The 20,426-nt window shown below is 36.0% G+C and overlaps 1 protein-coding gene across 5 annotated transcripts in view; it reads left to right on the plus strand.

Moving 5' to 3' along the window:
- Efr3a (EFR3 homolog A) overlaps positions 1–20,426 on the plus strand; it is a 99,322-nt gene that overhangs the window by 71,312 nt on the left and 7,584 nt on the right. For all 5 annotated transcript variants that reach the window (XM_005398007.1, XM_005398008.1, XM_005398011.1 and 2 more), the window contains exons 12-19: positions 108–159; positions 1,946–2,118; positions 3,120–3,195; positions 7,819–7,980; positions 8,667–8,798; positions 9,947–10,014; positions 11,026–11,153; positions 18,110–18,201. In XM_005398007.1, coding sequence (XP_005398064.1) covers positions 108–159; positions 1,946–2,118; positions 3,120–3,195; positions 7,819–7,980; positions 8,667–8,798; positions 9,947–10,014; positions 11,026–11,153; positions 18,110–18,201 — 883 coding nt within the window. The remainder of the gene's footprint in view (positions 1–107; positions 160–1,945; positions 2,119–3,119; positions 3,196–7,818; positions 7,981–8,666; positions 8,799–9,946; positions 10,015–11,025; positions 11,154–18,109; positions 18,202–20,426) is intronic.

A 20,426-nucleotide genomic window follows, 5' to 3' on the forward strand; every position in this document is an offset into this window, starting at 1 on the left:
AAAAAAAAAAAAAAAAAGAATGAAGTGTTAAAACCAGTAAAAAGTATTATAAGTAAATGAAGTAATGTTAATTTCTATTAATAATAGCAGCATTTTATATATTTTAGGGATTTGGGAACCAGGCGGATTCAGATAATGTTGCTGAGATCTTTGCTTATGGTAAGGCATTTAATACAGGTGAAGGGCACACTTAACCTTAAGTTATTAAAACCTTCAATTATTAAAAAGATTAGAGGAATCACTTCACATTGTGAGCTTTTTTATTTAATAATGTATAACTACATAGTTGTTTCTGTGGTTTGTGTACTTCTTTAGTTATCCTAGGCTTCTTACTGCTTATTTCTCACTTCAGTAGTTTTATCTGGTCTTCATTATGGTGAAACATACAGAGGGCAGAAACTCTTGGCATTTTACAGATGGAAATATCTGGCAGGCTCAGACTGAGTAAAAGAAGGTTGCTGAAATAAGGATAGAACTTAGACTTGTAAATCCAAAGTGTTTTGTGTATTATGCTATGTCTTTTACATACTGTCCAAATAATGACTACTTGTTTGGAAAATAATTCATAAAAATGAAAAGTTATCATTAAATTTAGAAGAACAATAGACGGCACCCAAAATAAGAGATCCTCTGTTTTTTCTTTATTGTATTCATTTTTGATTCAGCTCCACTTAGCATAATGCCAAGGACAAAGCAGAAATATGTATCCTTTACAAATCAATACCTCAACCTAGAAATATTTAATATTTATAGTCTCATTGTTCAGAGAAAATATGTCATATTGAAGTGTAAGTACAGAAATACCTTCATTTTTTTGTGGTGCTTGTCATGTAGAAGTTTTAAATGATTTATCAGTTCCTTCCTGTGTATTTTGTTTCTTTTTGTGTTGCTTTAGAATTTCTTGCCTAATTTGATACATTCACGTTTGTTTGTTTTCTTACAAAAAAGGTTGAAATTGGGCTTTCCATATGTAGATATGTGGGATAAAGTATGGATATAGTTTTAGTTTTCCTCAGCAGCTAGATAGTTGTCCTACTGATTTTCCTGCTACTAGTCAGCTCCATCCTGTAATAAGGGCTAAAATAAAAATGTTAAATGATTAATATAGGCTTATAATCTTGAAAATAGTTATAAATTACCCCCCTGAAATTTCACTTGACTCAATATTCATTTATATTAAACAAATTCTGTTAAGTTATCATGTTTTTCATCCTAACTATACTATAGTCAACAGTTTGAGCCAGGGATATATATAGCTCAGTGTGCTGGAGATACAGCTCAGGGGCACATGCACCTTCCTGGCAAGCGCAAGGTCTTGAGTTCAATTCCCGGTACCAAAAAAAAGAAACAATTTGAGTATCTATATGGTATGGTTTTAAAATGTTTATTAGCATTTAAAGTGTATTCTCTTTAAAATTTTTTAAATTTAGGAGATAGTGATGCCTCTCAAATGTCAAATCAAGTAATTAATAAAGTGCAGCTTTCCAAAATGAAAACTTATTGCTTTTAGCCAGCTGCTTAATTGAAAATAAAATAATAATTGGCAAATTTAAATTTAAAAATTGTAGGTCTTGTCTGTGCTCTTTTCCACCTAATTTTATATCTCTTTCATACTGACTACTTATCCCTTATACTTAAACTGACTGAGCCTCATTTTCCTTTTATAAAATAGGAATACTTTGGTGCCTCCTTCACAAAGATACAGTGAGGACAGTTAACGTGTATAGTGCTTAGGATTGTGCCTAGCACACAGTAAATGTGTTATTAATTTCATTCTTACAATGCTATGTAAATTCATGAAATCCTTCTTCACCCAACAAATTTTTTTGTATCTTTCTTTCAGGATTATGTCTGTATTTTCTATATGATCTTAAATAATTTGGAAATTTTACTAAAGACGGACTCATGACAAAGGTTGTTCATTTATTTTCATCCGTATATTAAGGTCACCTCTGGATACAAAGCGAAGACGATTGTTACTGCACTGCCGGGATCTTTTCTGGATCCTTTGTTATCACCGTCTCTCATGGAAGATTATGAACTGAGGCAGTTAGTCTTAGAAGTAATGCATAATCTCATGGATCGCCATGACAATAGGGCAAAGCTTCGAGGGATCAGGTCGTGTATCATGTTGAAATGTGCTTAATGATAATGTTTTGTTTTTCTAAATTAGTGTGTTTTAGTATTGTGGTTTTTCTTATGTAGGATTTTCAGTTTTTGTTTAAGTGATGTTGAAACAGTTTATTCACCTATTTTATTCATTTTTTTCTCGTTTTTTTGAGACAAGAGACTCATTAACGTGGTCCAGGATGGCCTCAAACTCACTATGTAGCCCAGGCTGGCCTTGAATTCTCAGCAGTTCTCCTACTTCTGCTTCCTCAGTGCAGGCATTACAGATGTGTGCCACCATGCCTGGCTAAATTTATTAATATATTTTAAAATGAAAAAATGTGTGGATGTTGTCTTGGTTACTTTTTTCTCGCTGCTGGGACAAAATACCTGACGCCCAAAATTAAGGAGGGAAAGGTTTATTTCGCTTCCAGTTCGTGGAAGTTCAATCCATACTTGGCACATTATAAGGCAGAGTGGCACGTGGCAGAGGGCTGCATCTCAGGACAGCAGCCACAGCTAAGCTGCAAGCACACACACGAGGCCGAATGGGGGAGGAATGCCCCAAGCACTCTTTTTCCTCTCCCTTACATATGCAAACTAGCCACCCCAGGGTGGGTGTAGCTCTCACACCCACAACCATTCAACTCTAAAAGCCTGCCCCAGGGCCGCAGGAGGCTTTGGGGGGACACACAGACAAAATCCATAACAGATGTCATTTAATATACTTTTTGGAGATCTGCTTGTAACCACTAGTTACATGGATTTTATTTTGGTTTTGTTTTAGTTTTGATTTAAAGTTACAATGGCATTAGGAGTTAAACTTGTGCAGTTCTTAATTAAACTTGGAAGCTCAGTACTGTCCTTGTGCAGACATTTAAAATACTCATTGACATGAGTTTTAAATAGTTCAGACTTAGGAATTTAAATGTAATTTTCTATGTAAGATGTAATATTGTAAGCAACTGTGGTGTTCATTTAAATAATGCATATATATTGATTGTCTCTAGAATAATACCAGATGTAGCCGACCTAAAGATAAAAAGAGAAAAAATTTGTAGGCAAGACACAAGTTTCATGAAAAAGGTAAGGACATTTTCTAAAAATAAAATGCATTATGTAAACTGGTCATTTGATTTGTTTTTTTGTTCATTTGTTTTGTTTTTCTTCCTGTACCAGGAATTGAACTCACAACCTTGAGCTTGCCAGGCAGGTGCTTTGCCACTGAGCTAAATCCCCAGCCCCATAAACTGGTCATTTGAGTTGTTAAAAGATTTTATACTGTGTTGCTCTGTGACCTTAAGATGCAACCACAGAATTCAGGGATGAAAGACTTCATGCTGTCAACTTGAGTTTCTTTACATTACCACAGCAGTCCTAGTGGTGTCCCCTCCAGCCTGTGTGTAAACATCAGGTTCTTGTGCTTCTGTAGAAGTTCTACATTTTCTTCTTTTGAGTGAAATGTCTTCTGATAATTCCTGCTCTGCCCTTCTACACACACAAAGCACACATACAGATCTCACTTTTAGCAGAATTAAAGTTCCCTTTTACAGAGAGCTTCACGGTTTTGGTTTTTTTTTTTTTTTCCCGGTACTGGGAATCGAACTTACAACCTTGCACTTGCCAGGCAGGCACTGTGCCACTGAGCTAAATCCCCGGCCCCTTGAGAGCTTCACGTTTTTGAAAACAGCTCTTAACACTGAATAAATAACTTTAGTAACTGTCTAGTTGGCATTAGTCTAATACATTACTTGGGATATAAGGATGCATAATAAGTGTTATCTAGCTAGATTTTCATGATGATGATATAAATTCTATAGGTCTTTTGCAAATGGCTGAATTAACAGAATGACAATGTCCAAGGTTATTTAGCATATGAAGGAAGCTTTCTGTGTAGTGTGTAGTCCTTCAGAGGGTGCACACAGTGTGGAGAGATACAGTAGCCGTGATACATGTCCTAACTGAACTGCCCGACCGTGCTCACAGTGCTGGATAAGGAAGCTCTAGTAGAGCTGAACAGTACGCACACAGGAAACGGGCAGAGACTGAGCCGAGCTGTGTTCCTATCTGCCCCTTTCCTGGCCTGCTCTTTTCCTCCTTCACCACCATTCATGTTGCTGTCTCTGTTAGTATTTTTTTTTTTTTTTTCCTCCGGTACCGGGAACCGAAATCACGACCTTGCGCTTGCCAGGCAGGCGCTTTTGCCGCTGAGCTAAATCCCCAGCCCTGTCTCTGTTAGTATTGATTGTTATACTTCAAAGTAACACTTTCACAGTTTAAAAACTTTCTGTTTGAAAAATAGACAGTAATAAAGATTTCCTTGTTCCTATATTAATCTGATTATTTGAATAAAATTTTTATAACTTTGAATATACTATATATTTAAAAATTAGAAATAGAGCAAAGACCTGAACTCTTCTGAGGTTTCTTTTTATTTGTTAGTTTTTTATGTTACCTAGCTGTTATGGTTTGTGTCTGGATGTCCCCCCGAAGTCTCATGTAGTCATGGGGCTGGCTTCTGGAGTTTATGATTGATCCATGATCCAGTGCTGGGATTATGGATATGAGTGCTACACCTTCCCTGGGGCTGATGGTTTGCATATGTAAGGGAGAGAAAGAGTCTGCTTGCCACCACTCTTCCCTTTTTGCTCTTGTTGCTTTTTGCTGTCTTTTGCCATGTGCTACTCTGCCTTGCAGCCAACCAAGTATGGACTGAAACCTCCACAAACAGTGAGCTGAATAAACCTTTCCTTCCTTAATTCTGGGTGTCAGGTATTTTGTCTCAGCAACGAGAGAAAAGTAACCAAGACACTAGCTCATGAAAGAAGTTGTTCCATATAAACTATTAATCACGACTAACATAATGAATTTTGATAATTCAACTGACAGTGATAGAAATGCTACTTCTTTGTGCGTAATTTTCTAGCCAACTAGTCTGAAAGGGTGTGGATTAGCTGCAAGATAAGAATAATATTGATTTTTGAATCCTTAAATTGTTCTCTAAGTTAAAGCTCCCTCTAGGGCCGCGGATATATAGCTCAGTGGCACAGTGCCTGCCTAGCAAGCGTGAGTTCAACTCCTGGTACAAAAAAATGTATATATAACTCCCTCTTTTATAATTTAAAATAACTCCAGGCTAAGCCTTTGTTATAATTAGTGTGAGTTATTCTTAGTAGAATCTTTCTCTTTAGAAATAACTTGTTAATTCTTCCATTGTCAAATTTTTCCTTTGTTTTATTTGTTTTTAGTAAAAGTGTTTTTAGTTTTCACGCAAAACTTTAATTGACAACTTATAGAAATCTCTACAAAGATCTTTCAGTAAAGGGTTCTGTAGTCACAGGACACTGGATTTCCCCTTGAAAGAGTATCTTGCATTTATCTTGGATAGTATATTTTCAGGGTCTGCATTGTGTGTTCAGGCAGCTGTTTCTCACATTACTGTCTAGCCTAAAAGTGGTCCATTGGAGTGGTTTTTTTTTGTTGTTTTTGTTTTTTTTAAGAGCAGAATATATTTATTGAGGGAAAGAAAGGTTCTGTCCAAGAGAGGGACAGAAGGGGGCCTGAGTAGGTTGCCCCCTTTTTTTTTTAAGAGCAGAATATATTTATTGAGGGAAGATTGGAATGTTTTAGAGACATCTGAGGTAGTGAATCTGTTCAGAAAGTGTCCCTGGGGCAGGATGAGAGGTATCTCTTCCTCTGTCATCTCTTGAAACTCAGACTTACAGGAAAAACAAGTGAGATTCTGCCTTCAGCTCACTATACAGTTCCTCACTTTGTGAAAGACCTCATGTTAATATAGAGCAAAAAGAATTTTATGATGAAATGTAAAATATATAGACATTATTTTAATTATTTTAAACAATAGTTTGACCCAAAGCATCCTACAAATTCCATCCTTTCTCCACAAGTAATTACTGTCTGACCCGTAAATAATAGTTTTTCAGTGTGAAAGAATCATTGTGTATTCTTTCATGTTTGTATTTTTCATTCAGCTCTGTTTCAATACATTTCTTCCATGTGTGTCACTTTAATAGTACTATTGATATGATACCACAAGTTATCTTTAGTTGTTGACAGAATTTGAATTGTTTTCAGCTGGGATATTAAAAAATAGTGCTGTTATCAATGTGCTTATACAGGTATTATGTCATACATAATTCCTGTTTCTCTGCTTATATGAGATATCTTTATCTAATAAGGAAGGTATGTAGCAGGTAATTTTTAAAAATAAATTTGAATTAAGAGACCTGAAGCCTAAATTCAGATGTACCGAAGCACATTTTAAGGTTTGTTAATAACATAAGAACCACAGGATTCAAGAGTATTACTAGGGTTTGAGAGAGCCTAATACATAAGACTCATCCCTGTCCAAGTATAGAACAGTCTGAGAGAAAGACAAACTGTGGATTCAGAAAGGTGCATGTCAGGGGCTGGGCATTTAGCTCAGCGGCACAGCGCCTGCCTGGCAAGCGCCAGGTCATGAGTTTGATTCCTGGTACGGCGGGGGTGCGGGGGACAAACAAATAAAAAAAAGAATTAGCAAGTTCAGAAAGAATGGAAATGAGTAGGGAGAGGAGAGCACAGCTTCATATCAGGAGCCAAAGAAAGGCTTCATAAACACTACCACACAGTTTGACTTGACCAGTAGTCACTCACAGTCACACCTGGCGAACACAGGCCTTGCTACTAAGATGGGAGCTTAGCACATGTTAGGGAGCAGAGCAGAATGCATGACTGCCACGGACACTGGCTCCAGAGAGTCTGCAGTTGATGACCAGCTCTTCCGAGTGATTAGTCAGATGAACCTGCTGAGAAACAGCCCTGGAGCTAGTTCCTCTGTGCAGCAATGAGTGGCCTCTGGCCCTTAACACTAGCCACACACTACAATCACCTGGCAGGTGTTACACCACTTAAACACTGATGCTTGGCCACTAGCCAGTCAAATCATCTCAGGGAGAGGTAGGATTGTGGGGCCACCTTCATTTCCCAGTGAGTCTCACTTGGCAGTTACGTCTGAGAACCCATGCCCAGTAGAGCTAATTAACTACCTAATGAGATGAGAAACACCCTGTTACTTCTGTTGGCTCTCATTCCTATATCCATGAATACTTTAGATACAAAAGACTTCTATGTCCTTTATAACACATTTTGGTCTGGATTAGGGAGAAACTTACATACAATTGCTGGAGAGTTTCTGTGATCTCTTCCTATAAACAGGCTTCAGATTCACCTTTGGGACTGCCTGTCAAAGTATAGCACTACCTACAAATGCTGCTCCCTAGACAGCTCCTAACCCACAGTACAGGATGGTTCCCAAAACAAGAAATCCATGTACTTTGCCCCTTAGCAACAGGTGCTTTATCATTGCCAAGGCTGTGTTGCAAAATCTTCCAGAATTTTGCCATCCATTTTATTTTTTTTAATCCCTAATTTGTTTTATTTTTCAAATTATTAATAAAAACATTTGTATTATGTACATGGGAACTGTTTTTTACTTTCTGCTTTTATCTCCAAAAATTTTCAACTCTGTCATTTTGTATACTAGCATATCTGTTGATATTAATAATTGAAATACAGTTTGACTCTTAGCACCTTTGCTTTTACTTTCATGTTAAGTATGAAATAAGATAGCTACTTTGTAGAAGATTATATTGTGAAGTCTGCCTTTATTACATTTCAAACAAAATTATCTTTTTCTGGTCTTTTCAGAATGGACAACAGCTCTACCGGCACATATATTTGGGTTGCAAAGAGGAAGACAATGTTCAGAAAAACTATGAGCTACTTTATACTTCTCTTGCTCTTATAACTATTGAACTGGCCAACGAAGAAGTGGTTATTGATCTCATTCGATTGGCCATTGCTTTACAGGTATGCTCTTATAATGTTTCATTGAAGAAAACTTTTTATGAAGCAGATAGTTGCTTCTATTGAAGGACATGAATTCTGGTTAGACAGGTATCTAGTTATGCAGTGTTTGAGATTGTGCCATATTCCTTCTTTTAACAAATGAACAATGACCATGTACACACTATTCTAAGTTGTACTATGATGGAAAAGGTAAACATAGCTCCTGTACCCTACTTTCCATCTAGTGGGGGAGATAGTCATTAAGCAATAAACATATATAACATTTGTTTAACTGGCATAATAAAAGGACAGTATTCATTGGAGTACATGTGCTTTCTGTGTGTCTAAAAGGTATTTTGTATCTTATATATGAATATATGAACAAGAAAGGCTTTCCTGAAACAAAGGCATATTTAATTTGAGAACTTTAACTCTGATAGATGAGTGTTTATTGTTTTAGCATCTTTTAAAAAAATACCTTCTGGTAAGGTGATGTTTTGTTGGCATTACAAACTACCTGCAGTTTGCCAGTGTAGCTATAAAGAAAATGTTGATGGAGCGTAAGAACTTGATGTCAGATGTGTGTGTGTGTGTGTTGTTTTTTTTTTCTACCGGGAATTGAACTCAAGACCTTGTGCTTGCCAGGCAGGCGCTTGTGCTGCTGAGCTGTATCCCTGGCCCCTAGATGTGTTTATTTTTAATTGCAGGACAGTGCAGTTATCAACGAGGATAATCTGCCAATGTTCCATCGCTGTGGAATCATGGCACTGGTTGCAGCCTATCTCAACTTTGTAAGTCAGATGATCGCTGTTCCTGCATTTTGCCAGCATGTTAGCAAGGTAATGCGTTTAGAAAGTCTTCATACTTGAATTTTATATGTAAATGGCTAGTTTTCTTTTAGTGATGATTGTTTTTAATTTTGATGATTATGTATCAGATTACTAAGATAATTCTTAAACTGAGGCTACAACTAAAACTATAGCTAATACTTTTGTAGTATTAAATAAAATATGTGGTTTTCTTTTACAATATCTTGTGATTTCTTTCTTACCTTTTTCCTTTGACCCATTATGAATTTCAATATCTAAATTTTCTTAATTTATACTATTTTTTTGTTTTTTGTTTTTGTTTTTTTCTTCTGGTACTGGGAATCGAACTCATGACCTTGTGCTTGCCAGGCAGATGCTACATCGCTGAGCCACTGAGCTAAATCCCTAGCCCCCTGTTTTCTTGTTGTTGCTGTTATTATTTTATCCTAGTGTACTTGAGGCAGATCTCAAATATTGTTGCCTGTCTTTCAACAGTATTTACCTGTTTTCAGCAGTAACTCTAAGACGCAGAATGTATTACTGTCTTTTGGAGCCCCTAACTAACACTGCAGAAAAGGTTACTTTTAAAAACATTGGTCAGACATTTGTTCCTTTAATGAAATTGAATGCATATATCTCAGTACTTAGTAAAAGGTAGGTTTTAGTGTATTCTAATAAATAAAACTCATTCATTAAGTGAGCATTTGAGTGAATATTTGATGCCTGCCATTAGAGATACAGACAGTATAAAAGCAGAGCACCCCTGTAAGCTAGTCATAGGTTCATGAAGGAGCCACGCCTCACACATGCTAAAGACCTTGTATTCAGGCTTTGAAGGGTTGGGTGCACAGGTGAGCAGGTGATTCCTAAAAGGAATTCTAAAGTATTTTTTTTGAGAAATACATGTTCTTTCTTTAGGGTAGATTAAGCATATGTGTTCATACATTTTCTTATTCTAGATATCATTTGATTATGATTTTATCTGCTGGACTTTTAGAATAATATGAAAACAAAATAATTCATATGTCTGAACTTGAAACTTAGCTTGAATTCCAAAATGATGTTATTTCATATGAATGTTTAAAGATATTTTTGTATTTTAGCTTTTAAAAAACTTATACAAGATACTAAGGTGAAGCTTTTATTTTTATTTTGTTTTGTTTTTGGCTGTGTTTCAGGTTATTGAAATTCGAACTATGGAAGCTCCTTATTTTCTACCAGAACATATTTTCAGAGATAAGTGCATGTATGTTAATTCATAACTTATTAAGGGCTGACAAGAGATGTCAGTCAGTAATTATAAAAGAGTAAACTACTGTTCTCGTAGTTTTTTGGTACCTTAAAATGACATTTCTTTTTGTTTTTGTCATTTAATTCATCTCACTTTTTCCCTTGCTGTAAAAATTTCTGCATATAAATGTAGAATCATACATACATGGGGCCAGTTTTGGAAAAAAAATGAAAAAATGATTTATGCTACTTTTTAGAATTTGGAGATATATCTCTTAATTATAATGTTTTTAATGTATTCATGTGTAGTTTATTGAAGACCTCAGTTATAGATAGCAACTCTAATAAAATTATGGGACAAAGACTGTTAAGAAAAATCAATGGGCTGTACCTTACATTCTCCTTACTTTGTAAAGAAAAAAGTACTTGATTCAGACTTTGAGCGCTCATGGGAGGTTAGTGATAAAGGCGTCAGCAGGGGGTGCTATGAGCGCTGTGAAAGGAAAGCGGAGCCTCCCATGTTGGGCAAGTGCTTTCCCGCCCTCAGTTAGCGGACCGGTGATACTTGCATTGACTATCAGTGATCACCAACTGCTTTTTTATTTTTTCCTCTTAGATTTTTAATTAGATTGAAAATGAAATTTAATGGTCTTCATCATGTAATCAAATATCAGAAGAGCTGTTGTAGTTGAATTCACTATCGGAACATTACTGGGAGGAGAATTGGAGCAACATGGTTAATATGTGGGGCCATATACCTTAGTGTTTTAAGAGCTGAGATAGTCACCTAAGACCCTAATTTTTCTATTATTAATTTCAGTTTAATTTGTATTTATAACATGGAGCCTTTTGCTCCAGAATGAATTTTTTTTTTTCTACCAGGAGTCAAACTCAGGACCTTATACCTGGCGGTCAGGCGCTTGTGCCGCTGAGCTATATCCCCGGCCCTGGAATGAATTTTTTAAAATCCATTTCTTTTTGCTTGGGAGCTAACATCAAATGATTATTGTTTTGATCAACCTGACAGGCTTCCAAAATCTTTAGAGAAGCATGACAAAAATCTGTACTTTCTGACCAACAAGATTGCAGAGTCACTTGGAGGAAGTGGATATGGCATTGAGAGATTATCAGTTCCATATGTACCACAAGTGACAGGTAAGAGTAAGAACATTGCAGCTCTTACATTCATGAGTATGTTTCTTTTTCTTTATGTGACCAGTAATAAAAGTCAGTTCTTGGTGTGTACACTTACTGTAGCAGAGCCATTTTTCGACTGCTTTTTAAAACCTTTGGTAGATCTCTAAAGCAGATAACTAATTTACCATAAGTAAGTCAAATACTCATGAGTTTGTTATTAATATATTACGTTCATATATAACTTATTTTTAATATATTTAATGTATAGTTATGCCTAATATCCTTTAAACAAAGAAGCAAATAGTCATTAAACAATATTATATGCCACTTACAGAATTGTTTAATAAGTGACTTGTGATTGAATTTGGTGAATTAGGAAACATCATTTGAATGAGTACAGACTAAAAGAAAAAAAGCTACAGACTTCTGTGTGAAGAACCCTGCCAACTTTTGTTTTGGCTTGGTGTTTTGTTTGCTTTGTTTTGTTTTTTGAGATAAAAATCTCACTATATTCCAGGCTGGCCTCAAACTTGCAGTACTCCCACCTCAGCCTCCCAGCATGCTGGGATTAAGGTGTGTGACACCATGCCTGGCTCTCCAAACGTTTCATGTTAGAATTTTTTTTTTTTTTTTTTTCTGGTATCGGGAATCAAACTCACGACCTTGCTGTTGCCAGGCAGGTGCTGTGCCGCTGAGCTAAATCCCCAGCCCCAGAATTTTTTTCTTCCTTTGTGAACTATATACATTTCTTGCTCTTTCCATTACCTGAAATAACTGTTGTGTTTGAAGGGAAAATGCATAACTTTCATTTGATTTTTACTTTAAAAATTAAAATCAAAGAGCTTCTTATACTCTCATTTTTAGTTGATGGTTACATGACTATTAAATTTGATGGAAGATCCAGTTCTTCCTGGGTGATACTCCTGTAGGAGAACTGTTTGATTGAAGTTAGGTAATTTTCTACATTAACCACTGAAAGTAGTACAGTCTTCGTAAATATCTTTTTTAGAGTGTGGATTCAAAATAAATACATTTCTAAAATAAATAAAGAAAGAAAGAAAGAAAGAAATTTCTTACAATGATAGCTATAATAGCCTGAGATGTTAATGAATGCTCTTTCATTTTTTTTTTTCAAATTTCGTACTATGAAAGATTCTGTACCTCATGAATTCCTTGGGGAAATAAAAATGCTAAGAATGAAATAAAAGTAGAGTTTTATAATTTTAAGTATTTTTTTAAAAAGACTTTAAAAGTGTTATTTTCTTATAATTTGGATTTAGGTCTTTTTCCTTCAGGCAAAAAAACTCATAAACCCAAGCACAAGTACAAAGGTAAATCCAGCTGTTAGTGTGGCCTGTCCTTCCCTTGTCTCTCCTCTAGGAAAATAGCTTCATCAAATGTGCCTTTTTAAATGGAGCTAGTGGCTTGCATATTTTATTTACTTGTAAGTTATTTGCTCTGCCTTCCCTAAAGCCATAGTTTATTTTCATTGTTCTGCTCTTTTCTTTTACCCTGTTCTGTTAGTTTAGTTTTTGATGAAAGTTCTAGTTCTTTCAGTAGGTGATTAGCTCTTTCTCACTTCCTTGGTACCCTAAAACAGATGTCCTTTTCTGATGTAATGGAACAGTCATACACTGGAAATAATTCTGAGCGGTTCAGAATGTACTTAAACGTATGAGTGCATAGAAATTCCTAAGTGTGAATAATACAGTTTTGATTTATAAACACTAATTTTGAGCTAGTCTGTGGTAGTTGTATATTAACCATCATGCAGGAGTCAGAAAAAACAGTGATATTTTATGAGACAGTCAATAATTTGCTAAACTTCCTTTTGTAGTAGCTATTTAAAAAATTCAAGAGACTTAAGAACAGTATAACAGGGGCTGGGGATTTAGCTCAGTGGCAAAGCCGCCTGCCTGGCAAGCGCAAGGTTGTGAGTTTGGTTCCCGGTACCAGAGAAAAACCAAAAAAAAAAAAGAACAGTATAACATAAGTGAAAACAAAACATATTTAGTTTGTTGTGTGTCATGTACCACCCCTTGTTGTAGTAGCTGCTGCTGTTTATCGTGTACCATGTGCTAGGATGGGGAAAAGTGCTTGGAGTTCACTTTCTTGTTTCATCCTTGTAGCAGTTCAGGGAAGAGTTATATTACCTGTGTTTACACAAGGTTAATGAAACTAATAGTAAATAGTTTGATGACATAGTAGATTTAAACTTAGGTTCTTAACAAATTATTTGATTTTGCTAACAGCTTCTCATGATCCCAAAGGTTATTCAGGAATTCGTAATGATCCAAATTGATTTTTTTCGTTTATTTCAAAAACTTTAACTGAATGTCTACTATAAACCAGACACTGTTGTGACTTTAGGGGATAGTAGAAAGATGGTATGATGAAGTCTCTAAAATCCAGTGGGGCAGCCAGGTGAGTGACTAAAACACCTTGATAACTGGTTCTAGAGAAAGAATAATGATCTGCAATAAAGTTTATTGAGCTCTAGTACCTGAGCTATAATACATGGTGTGATGCCTAGGTATGCACTAAAAGTGTTATGGCTAGGTAGATACTAAATGCACTTTCTGAGAAAAGTACAATAGCACCTGTCTTCTGGATCATTTTGAAGTACGAGTAGCTAGGGGTAAACATACAGGATTACTTAGGTATTCAGTGGCTACCTTCAGTAGACCTGCCGCTGTGCAGAGGCAGAAAGAGTGAGACAACTAGAGGCCTTGATTTTCACCAAGCAGTGTGAAGATACTATCTTTCTCAACAGGGTTTATCTGCGCCACAAAACACAAAAGATGATTATAATGACTCTTTACTGTTCTCCCAAGATAACACTTTGCCACTATTTTTTAAGATGCATAGGAAAGAAATTCCTTTCATTCTATAGCTTGAAATCTCTAAAAAGACAAATATCAAAGCAATTGCAAGTTTAGAGTCCTCAGGTAGCACCCAGGAGACTGTTCTGCTTTGATGGGCCGGAGGTGTCTGCCAGAGGAAAAAGTTCCAAAGTTGAGTCTGAAGCATATATTAGGCAAATGATTTTCATTTCGTGTAGAAGTAACAACATTCACGAAGGAATGGTGAGCACGAGGTGAGCACGAACACTAGTTCAGATAATATAAAGTCATAAGTGATTGGAACTTTGAGCAATGGGAAATCATGAAATGATTTTAATCAGAGGATAACATGATCAGAGTTGCATTTTAGAAACATTATTGTGCTTACAGTTTAGCAAACTGGGGATGGTGTGACCATTCAGATGCCGTAGTGTAGCCCCAGGAGAAATGACAGTGGCTTGTATGAAGGAGATGCCTGAGAATACAGAAAAAAAACTGGGTAGATTATAGAAAAATGGACAAGAAAAAGTGACAGGCATTTGATTGGTGTGTAGGGACTAGAAGAAGGGAGATTTTTGTTTAGGTTTCTGATGTGGACAGTTAGTGCAAAACTGAGAGGAAGAGTAGGGTTTACTTGCTACTTCATTTACCTGTTTTTGTTTTGAGGAGATGTGAGAGATGTGACTGGTTTTAAGTAAGGAAGGAGATACGTGTACATTTCAGCTGTAACAGTGCATAGTAGTTTTGACTCTGGAATCATAGAGGATGGAATTTTTATTAACAGGAACAAACAGGAAAGAGCGGCTAGTTCTGGAAATAAAACTTTTGCTGAGTATCTTTGATAGTGGACATCTGAACACATTCCTGTCTAGACAGTTGAGCATTATGGCTGGGTTTCATGTGTGTTAAGAGGACAGAAAGAAAACTTTGAAGTGAATGGGATAGGGGATTTGGCTAAAGCCTTCAGGGAAGGTAAGCACTCCAAACAAAGACTGAGACAAAAAGTATAGAATACCTTCACAGAATTCTCCTTTGCTTAGGGAGATAATATTAAGAAAGAACTTAAAAACCAAGAACTCAAAAGGCTCAGAATGTAAAAGAGCAAAGTAATTTATTCTGAAAGATAATGATTCATTCTGTAAGATAATGAAGTAATGCTATAACATGGATGCATGGGAGATTGGGATATGGGAAAACAGGCAAAAAAAAAGAAGCTTCAGAAAGCTTTGAGAAAAGGGAAAGCTGACTTGTCACAAATTGGTAAGCTTCAAGAAAGCTGAGTTTTGATGGATTTTCCCAGAAGGTGAACTGATAGCCCGTGAGAGCAGGAGCCAAGTTGGCATCATGACCTCTTCTAAGTTCTTGTCTGCCTCACAGAGGAACGTCGTCTTTGCAGAGTCCTCTCCCCCATAGATCTGAGTTAGATGTTGATAGGTAAAAGCACTATTTGTAGAAGAGGAGGAGGAGAAGGAGTATTATCTTTCAAAGGCTAGTGTGAGCATCCCAGTGGACGGAGACTAGACTTGAAGGTTCCTTGAATGCTTTTTGAGAATTACCCTCTCCGTGCTGCAGGCTGAAAATGACCACGCTCCTCGGTTTTGCTCCCTCAGCTCTACAGGGTTGAATAAGCCTCTAATTCTGTGCATTGGAATATGCAAAGTAGCTTTTTAAAATGTAACTGTGATTGTTAAGTGTTTTTCTAACATCCTGTACTTGTCCACTTTATTCTTTATGTAGTTTTGTGATTTTTCCACTTCCTGTTAGACTGTAAGCTCTGTGAGGATGTAGACTATGTCTCCAGCTTGCTTTCCAGTCACTAGTAGATTTGTTGAATATTGAATGCTAAAGTAGAAAAGTAAAAGTAGAAAAGAACACAAGGAATGAGATTTGAATCAATAAATTCAAATTTCTGTGAAGTAGTTAATCAGAAAATGGGTAGGAATAGCTATAGAATTGAATATTTTAAAAGACAGAAGAGCCATTGGGGATGAAATTATAATTGCAGGACTTTGGAGAATTTAATAGTGAAAAATCAGAGCAGTTGGTTCAAATTATTGCCAACAACTTTGCAAAAGTAGGTTAGCCAGAGCATTGAGGTAGAACAAGAATGTTTTTACAGCGTGATAGTGTTATAAAGCAAAAGAACAAATACAAATGGCCATGAGCAATTGGAAATGGTAGAAGAAATATTAATTAAATCAACCAATTATTCAGTCCACAAATTTTAAATCATTGTAAACACTGGCTTGCTCGTTGGTTTCCAAACTACTACCACAGAATGAAAGTTAGTTGATAGCTTTCATTGTTTGTGGAAAAATAAGAGCTATGAAAGCAGTATTATGATTTTTTTTTTTTATTTAGACCAAATGTGTTCAACTGCAACTATATGCTTCTTTCTTTTCGTGTTATGTTTACTTTTGGTTTGCATTTTATTAAACTATTAGGTGGTAGTTACTGATGTTGGTGATCTTAAATGCTACTTCTTAAAAATTAAAAAGTGGTTAACCATTTTATTTTTTTATGCTTCATAAAATTTAAAACTTGGAGAACATTGCCAAGATTACATTAGATAAGGATCTCATGTCAAAAAATAACACAGGGAACTCAAACTGCTTTACAATAACAAATAACCAAATTAAAAATGGGCAGAGAATGTGACATTTCTCAAAAGAAGACATACTAATGATTAAAAAACTATGAAAAAAAAATTGTGAAATTTCTAAATCATCAAAGAAAAGCAAATAAAAATCGCAGTGAGATATTACTTCACACCTCTTAAATTGGCTAGTATCAAAAAGATAAAAGCTATCGAGCACTGAGGCTATGCCAAAAAGGGAGCAGTTATACATTGTTGTTTTGCACTGTTGATGATAACTGTAAATTATTACAGCCATTTTGATGGTGATTTCTCAAAAAAAAAAACTGTAAGTAAAATTACCATATCATCCACCTATTCCACTTCTGGGTCTGTACCACGCCAGAGATGTCTACATCCTCAAAGTTCCCTGCAGCATTACAATAGCCAGGCTATGGAAACAGCCTAAGGGTCAGTCTGTCAACAGATTCACGAGTTTTAAAAATGTGGTATATATGCACAAACAACTACCATTCAGAACTTTAAAAAAGAAATCAAAGAAATTCTGGCATTTGTGACACAATGAGTGAACCTGTAGGACAATATGTTAAGGGTCATAAACTAGAAAGGCAAATACCATATGATCTCACTGCAAACACTGATATGATAGAAGGTGTCTTTGCTACTTTTCTCATTGCTGAGACAAAATATCTGACACCCAAAATTAAAAAGGAGGAAAGATTTATTCTGGTTCACAGTTTGTAGAGGTGCCCGTCCATAGTTGGCTGGCTCCAAGGCTGGGTGGCTTGGCAAACAGGCATCACAAGGGAGAAATGGTTCCTAGCACCCACAAGATAGTAAAAGCATCAAGGGAACAAGGGGAAGACAGGCCCATTCCTGTCCTTTTTATCTTATCCAGACTACCAGGATAGGGTGGTACCAAACCAGTCACTGGACTGATTTAGTAATCACACACTCTTAACCCCATCTCATACCCTAGATTCAGCTGCCTCTGCAAAAGCCCCACCTATGACTGCGTGAGGCTTTCGAAGTACATCTAGACACAAACCATAACAGAAAGAAAGGGTAAAATGGTGGTTAGCAGAGCCTGGGAGAGGAGCAGGAGTGAACAGGCAAAGGAGAAGAGTTGGTCAACTTGTGTAAGAAGTTCAGTTAGATAGAAATAAGTTGTGTTCTGTTGCATAGCATGCTGGCCATAGTAATAATTACTATTTCAACATAAATAAAAAATAGGAGTTTAAATATTCTTACCTGAAACATGGTAGGTACTTGAGGTACTAGGTATGTTAATTAGCCCAGTGTGATCATTCCACAAATTATGCATATATTAAAACAACACATTGTACTCCGTAGTATATAAAATTATTTCTTGAAAGTAAAATTTCTTTTAAAAGCCCAACAGTGCATTGTTTAATATGCCTGTATATTTTGAAAGATCAAAAAAGGCAAATGTCTTAATTTTTTGAGATCTCTTGGAAGTAGGGTTCATAAGTGTAACATTTCTAATAAAGAATGGGGAAATGTTTACATTTTAGATGAAGATCGCCTTTCTAGGAGAAAAAGTATTGTGGACACCGTATCGATTCAAGTGGATATTTTACCCAACAGTGTTCCTTCTGATGATGTGGTAAGTTGCTGGGAGTTTATGGTGGAGCACTGTCTTGAGATAGACATGAAGATAAATTTTTGACCTCCACACTTCCAAATGAGAGAAACTTTAAATTGTCCCCCAAACAACTAAAATATTGGTAGAAATTTTTCTCATTTAACCTGTTTACTTATGATTTATTTTTGTGAGCTCATTCCAGCTATCTGTAAAGCTTTATCAAATTAACATTATGTTGTATTATATTTTGCACTGTAATTCATTATAATAAAAGAAACTATATGATAGAATTAAGTGAAGGATTGAGCTATCTAGAGCCTGTTTTGTTTTTTTTTAATTTATGAAATATAAATTGCAGAAACAAATGGAATAATCCGGCTGCTCACTACTTTTAGGAAACTTCAAAATCTTACTTAGAAGGAAAAATCACTTGGGGTGGCATATCAGTGAGTTACACACTGTTTCAGCACTGTGGCTATTTGAAGCTTCATAGATTTAGTGCTGTCTTCCGGTTTCAGTAGAGTGCAAGAGTGTACCCTCTGAAGTTACGGGGGAAAAAAGTAGTCGGTATTCTGTAGGACTTATTTCGCACAGATCACCAAAGGATTTTTTGATAGGTAATTTCTGGTAGCCACTGTTTTGAAACCTGAAGTGCCAACCAATTAAATGAGCCCCCTTTGGTTGCTTTACCCATTGTTTGCCTTCCTAGATGTAACATTATTTCTCATTGGTGCAAGCATAAACAACTGAAGGATATCCCTACAAGGAAAGAGAAGGGAAATTGTCTGAATTGATGCTTTCTCAGCCTCCTTTACTCCTCCCTGCACCTTTCAATCCTCATCAGTTCTTTTGTTTTCAGGAATTAAAATTATTTGTAATCAGGGAATTGCCAACTAGCTTGTATTGTCAACTTCCTATTGTATAATCAATTATGTTAAGAAATTATTAGTAGACCATGAAGAGTAGTTGAAGAGGCAGTTCGTGTTTATTTTGAAACTTACGGTATTAAGGCTAGTTTAAAGATTCTTACATATTTAAGCTTGAGATAAAAAATACTCCCTAAATTAATCTGTTTCTTTGAAGCCATTTTAATTACATGATTCCTTACTAATAAGGGGAATATCTCATTCTTTTAAGATTATAAATTTGCTACTATTACCTTTTTTTTTTTTTTTTTTATTGGTACTGGGAATGAAACTCAGGACTTCACGCTTGCCAGGCAGGCGCTTATGCCACTGAGCTGTCTCCCCGGACTACCATTACTTTTTTTTTTTTTTTTTTTTTTTTGGTTTTTCTCCGGTACCGGGAACCGAACTCACGACCTTGCGCTTGCCAGGCAGGTGCTTTTGCCGCTGAGCTAAATCCCCAGCCCCCTACCATTACTTTTTGAAGGAAGAAATTTATTCAGAGCCTTACTTTGCAGACTGACTATTGTCAAAAGTGCAGTGTATTTTTTTCCTTTTTTTTTTTTCTTTTTTTTTAGACAGGTTCTCATGCAGTTCAGGTTGGCCTTGAACTCACGAGATTCTCCTGCCTCAGCCTCCCAAGTGCTGGGATTATAGGTGTATGCCCCCATGCTCAGCTTCCATTCTTCTTTTAGTGTTTTTATCTCTTTCAAAAGTGTATATTAATCACAGTAACTATTTCAGAGAAGCAGTCTGTTTTGATAAAATGAACTAAAAAAATTTGCATGAAAACAATGTAGAGAGAGGGTTCTTGACATGAACTTCACATTAAAATTCCATTAAGACCTTTAATGTTTCAGAAATTTTCAGTCCTGAGTCAGGTATGTCTCACACTGAGCATCTGAAAGGTGTAATTTAGTATCATATTCATTTGAGCACGTTTGAATTTTAGACTCATTCACCATTATGGAATCTACTTTTGTGTGCTATTAATATGTGTTCAGCTGTCAGAAGAAAGAGTAAAGTTACCCTCTAGACCACTGATGGTGAACCTATGGCGTGCAAATTTTCTTTTAAAACAAAAGATGTTAATGTATGAGTTGTTTTTTCTAAACTGAAACCACAGTATTCAGGTGTAATTGCAGTGTTAGCGCTTTGTGATAAATAAGTGGGTTTTGGGTTGCAGTCTGGGTACTTGTCCTTAAAAGGTTTGCCAACACGCTTCTAGACTAAAACTAATTAATTTCATAGCATAGACAAGAGAAATTCGCATCATTTATTCAACAGTTATTGGTGAACACTTAGGCATATTTTAAGAAGAAAATATTAATGTAACAGGAA

This window comes from Chinchilla lanigera, unplaced genomic scaffold, assembly GCF_000276665.1.
Source record: "Chinchilla lanigera isolate Chin_1 unplaced genomic scaffold, ChiLan1.0 scaffold00060, whole genome shotgun sequence".
Taxonomy (NCBI): Eukaryota; Metazoa; Chordata; class Mammalia; order Rodentia; family Chinchillidae; genus Chinchilla; species Chinchilla lanigera.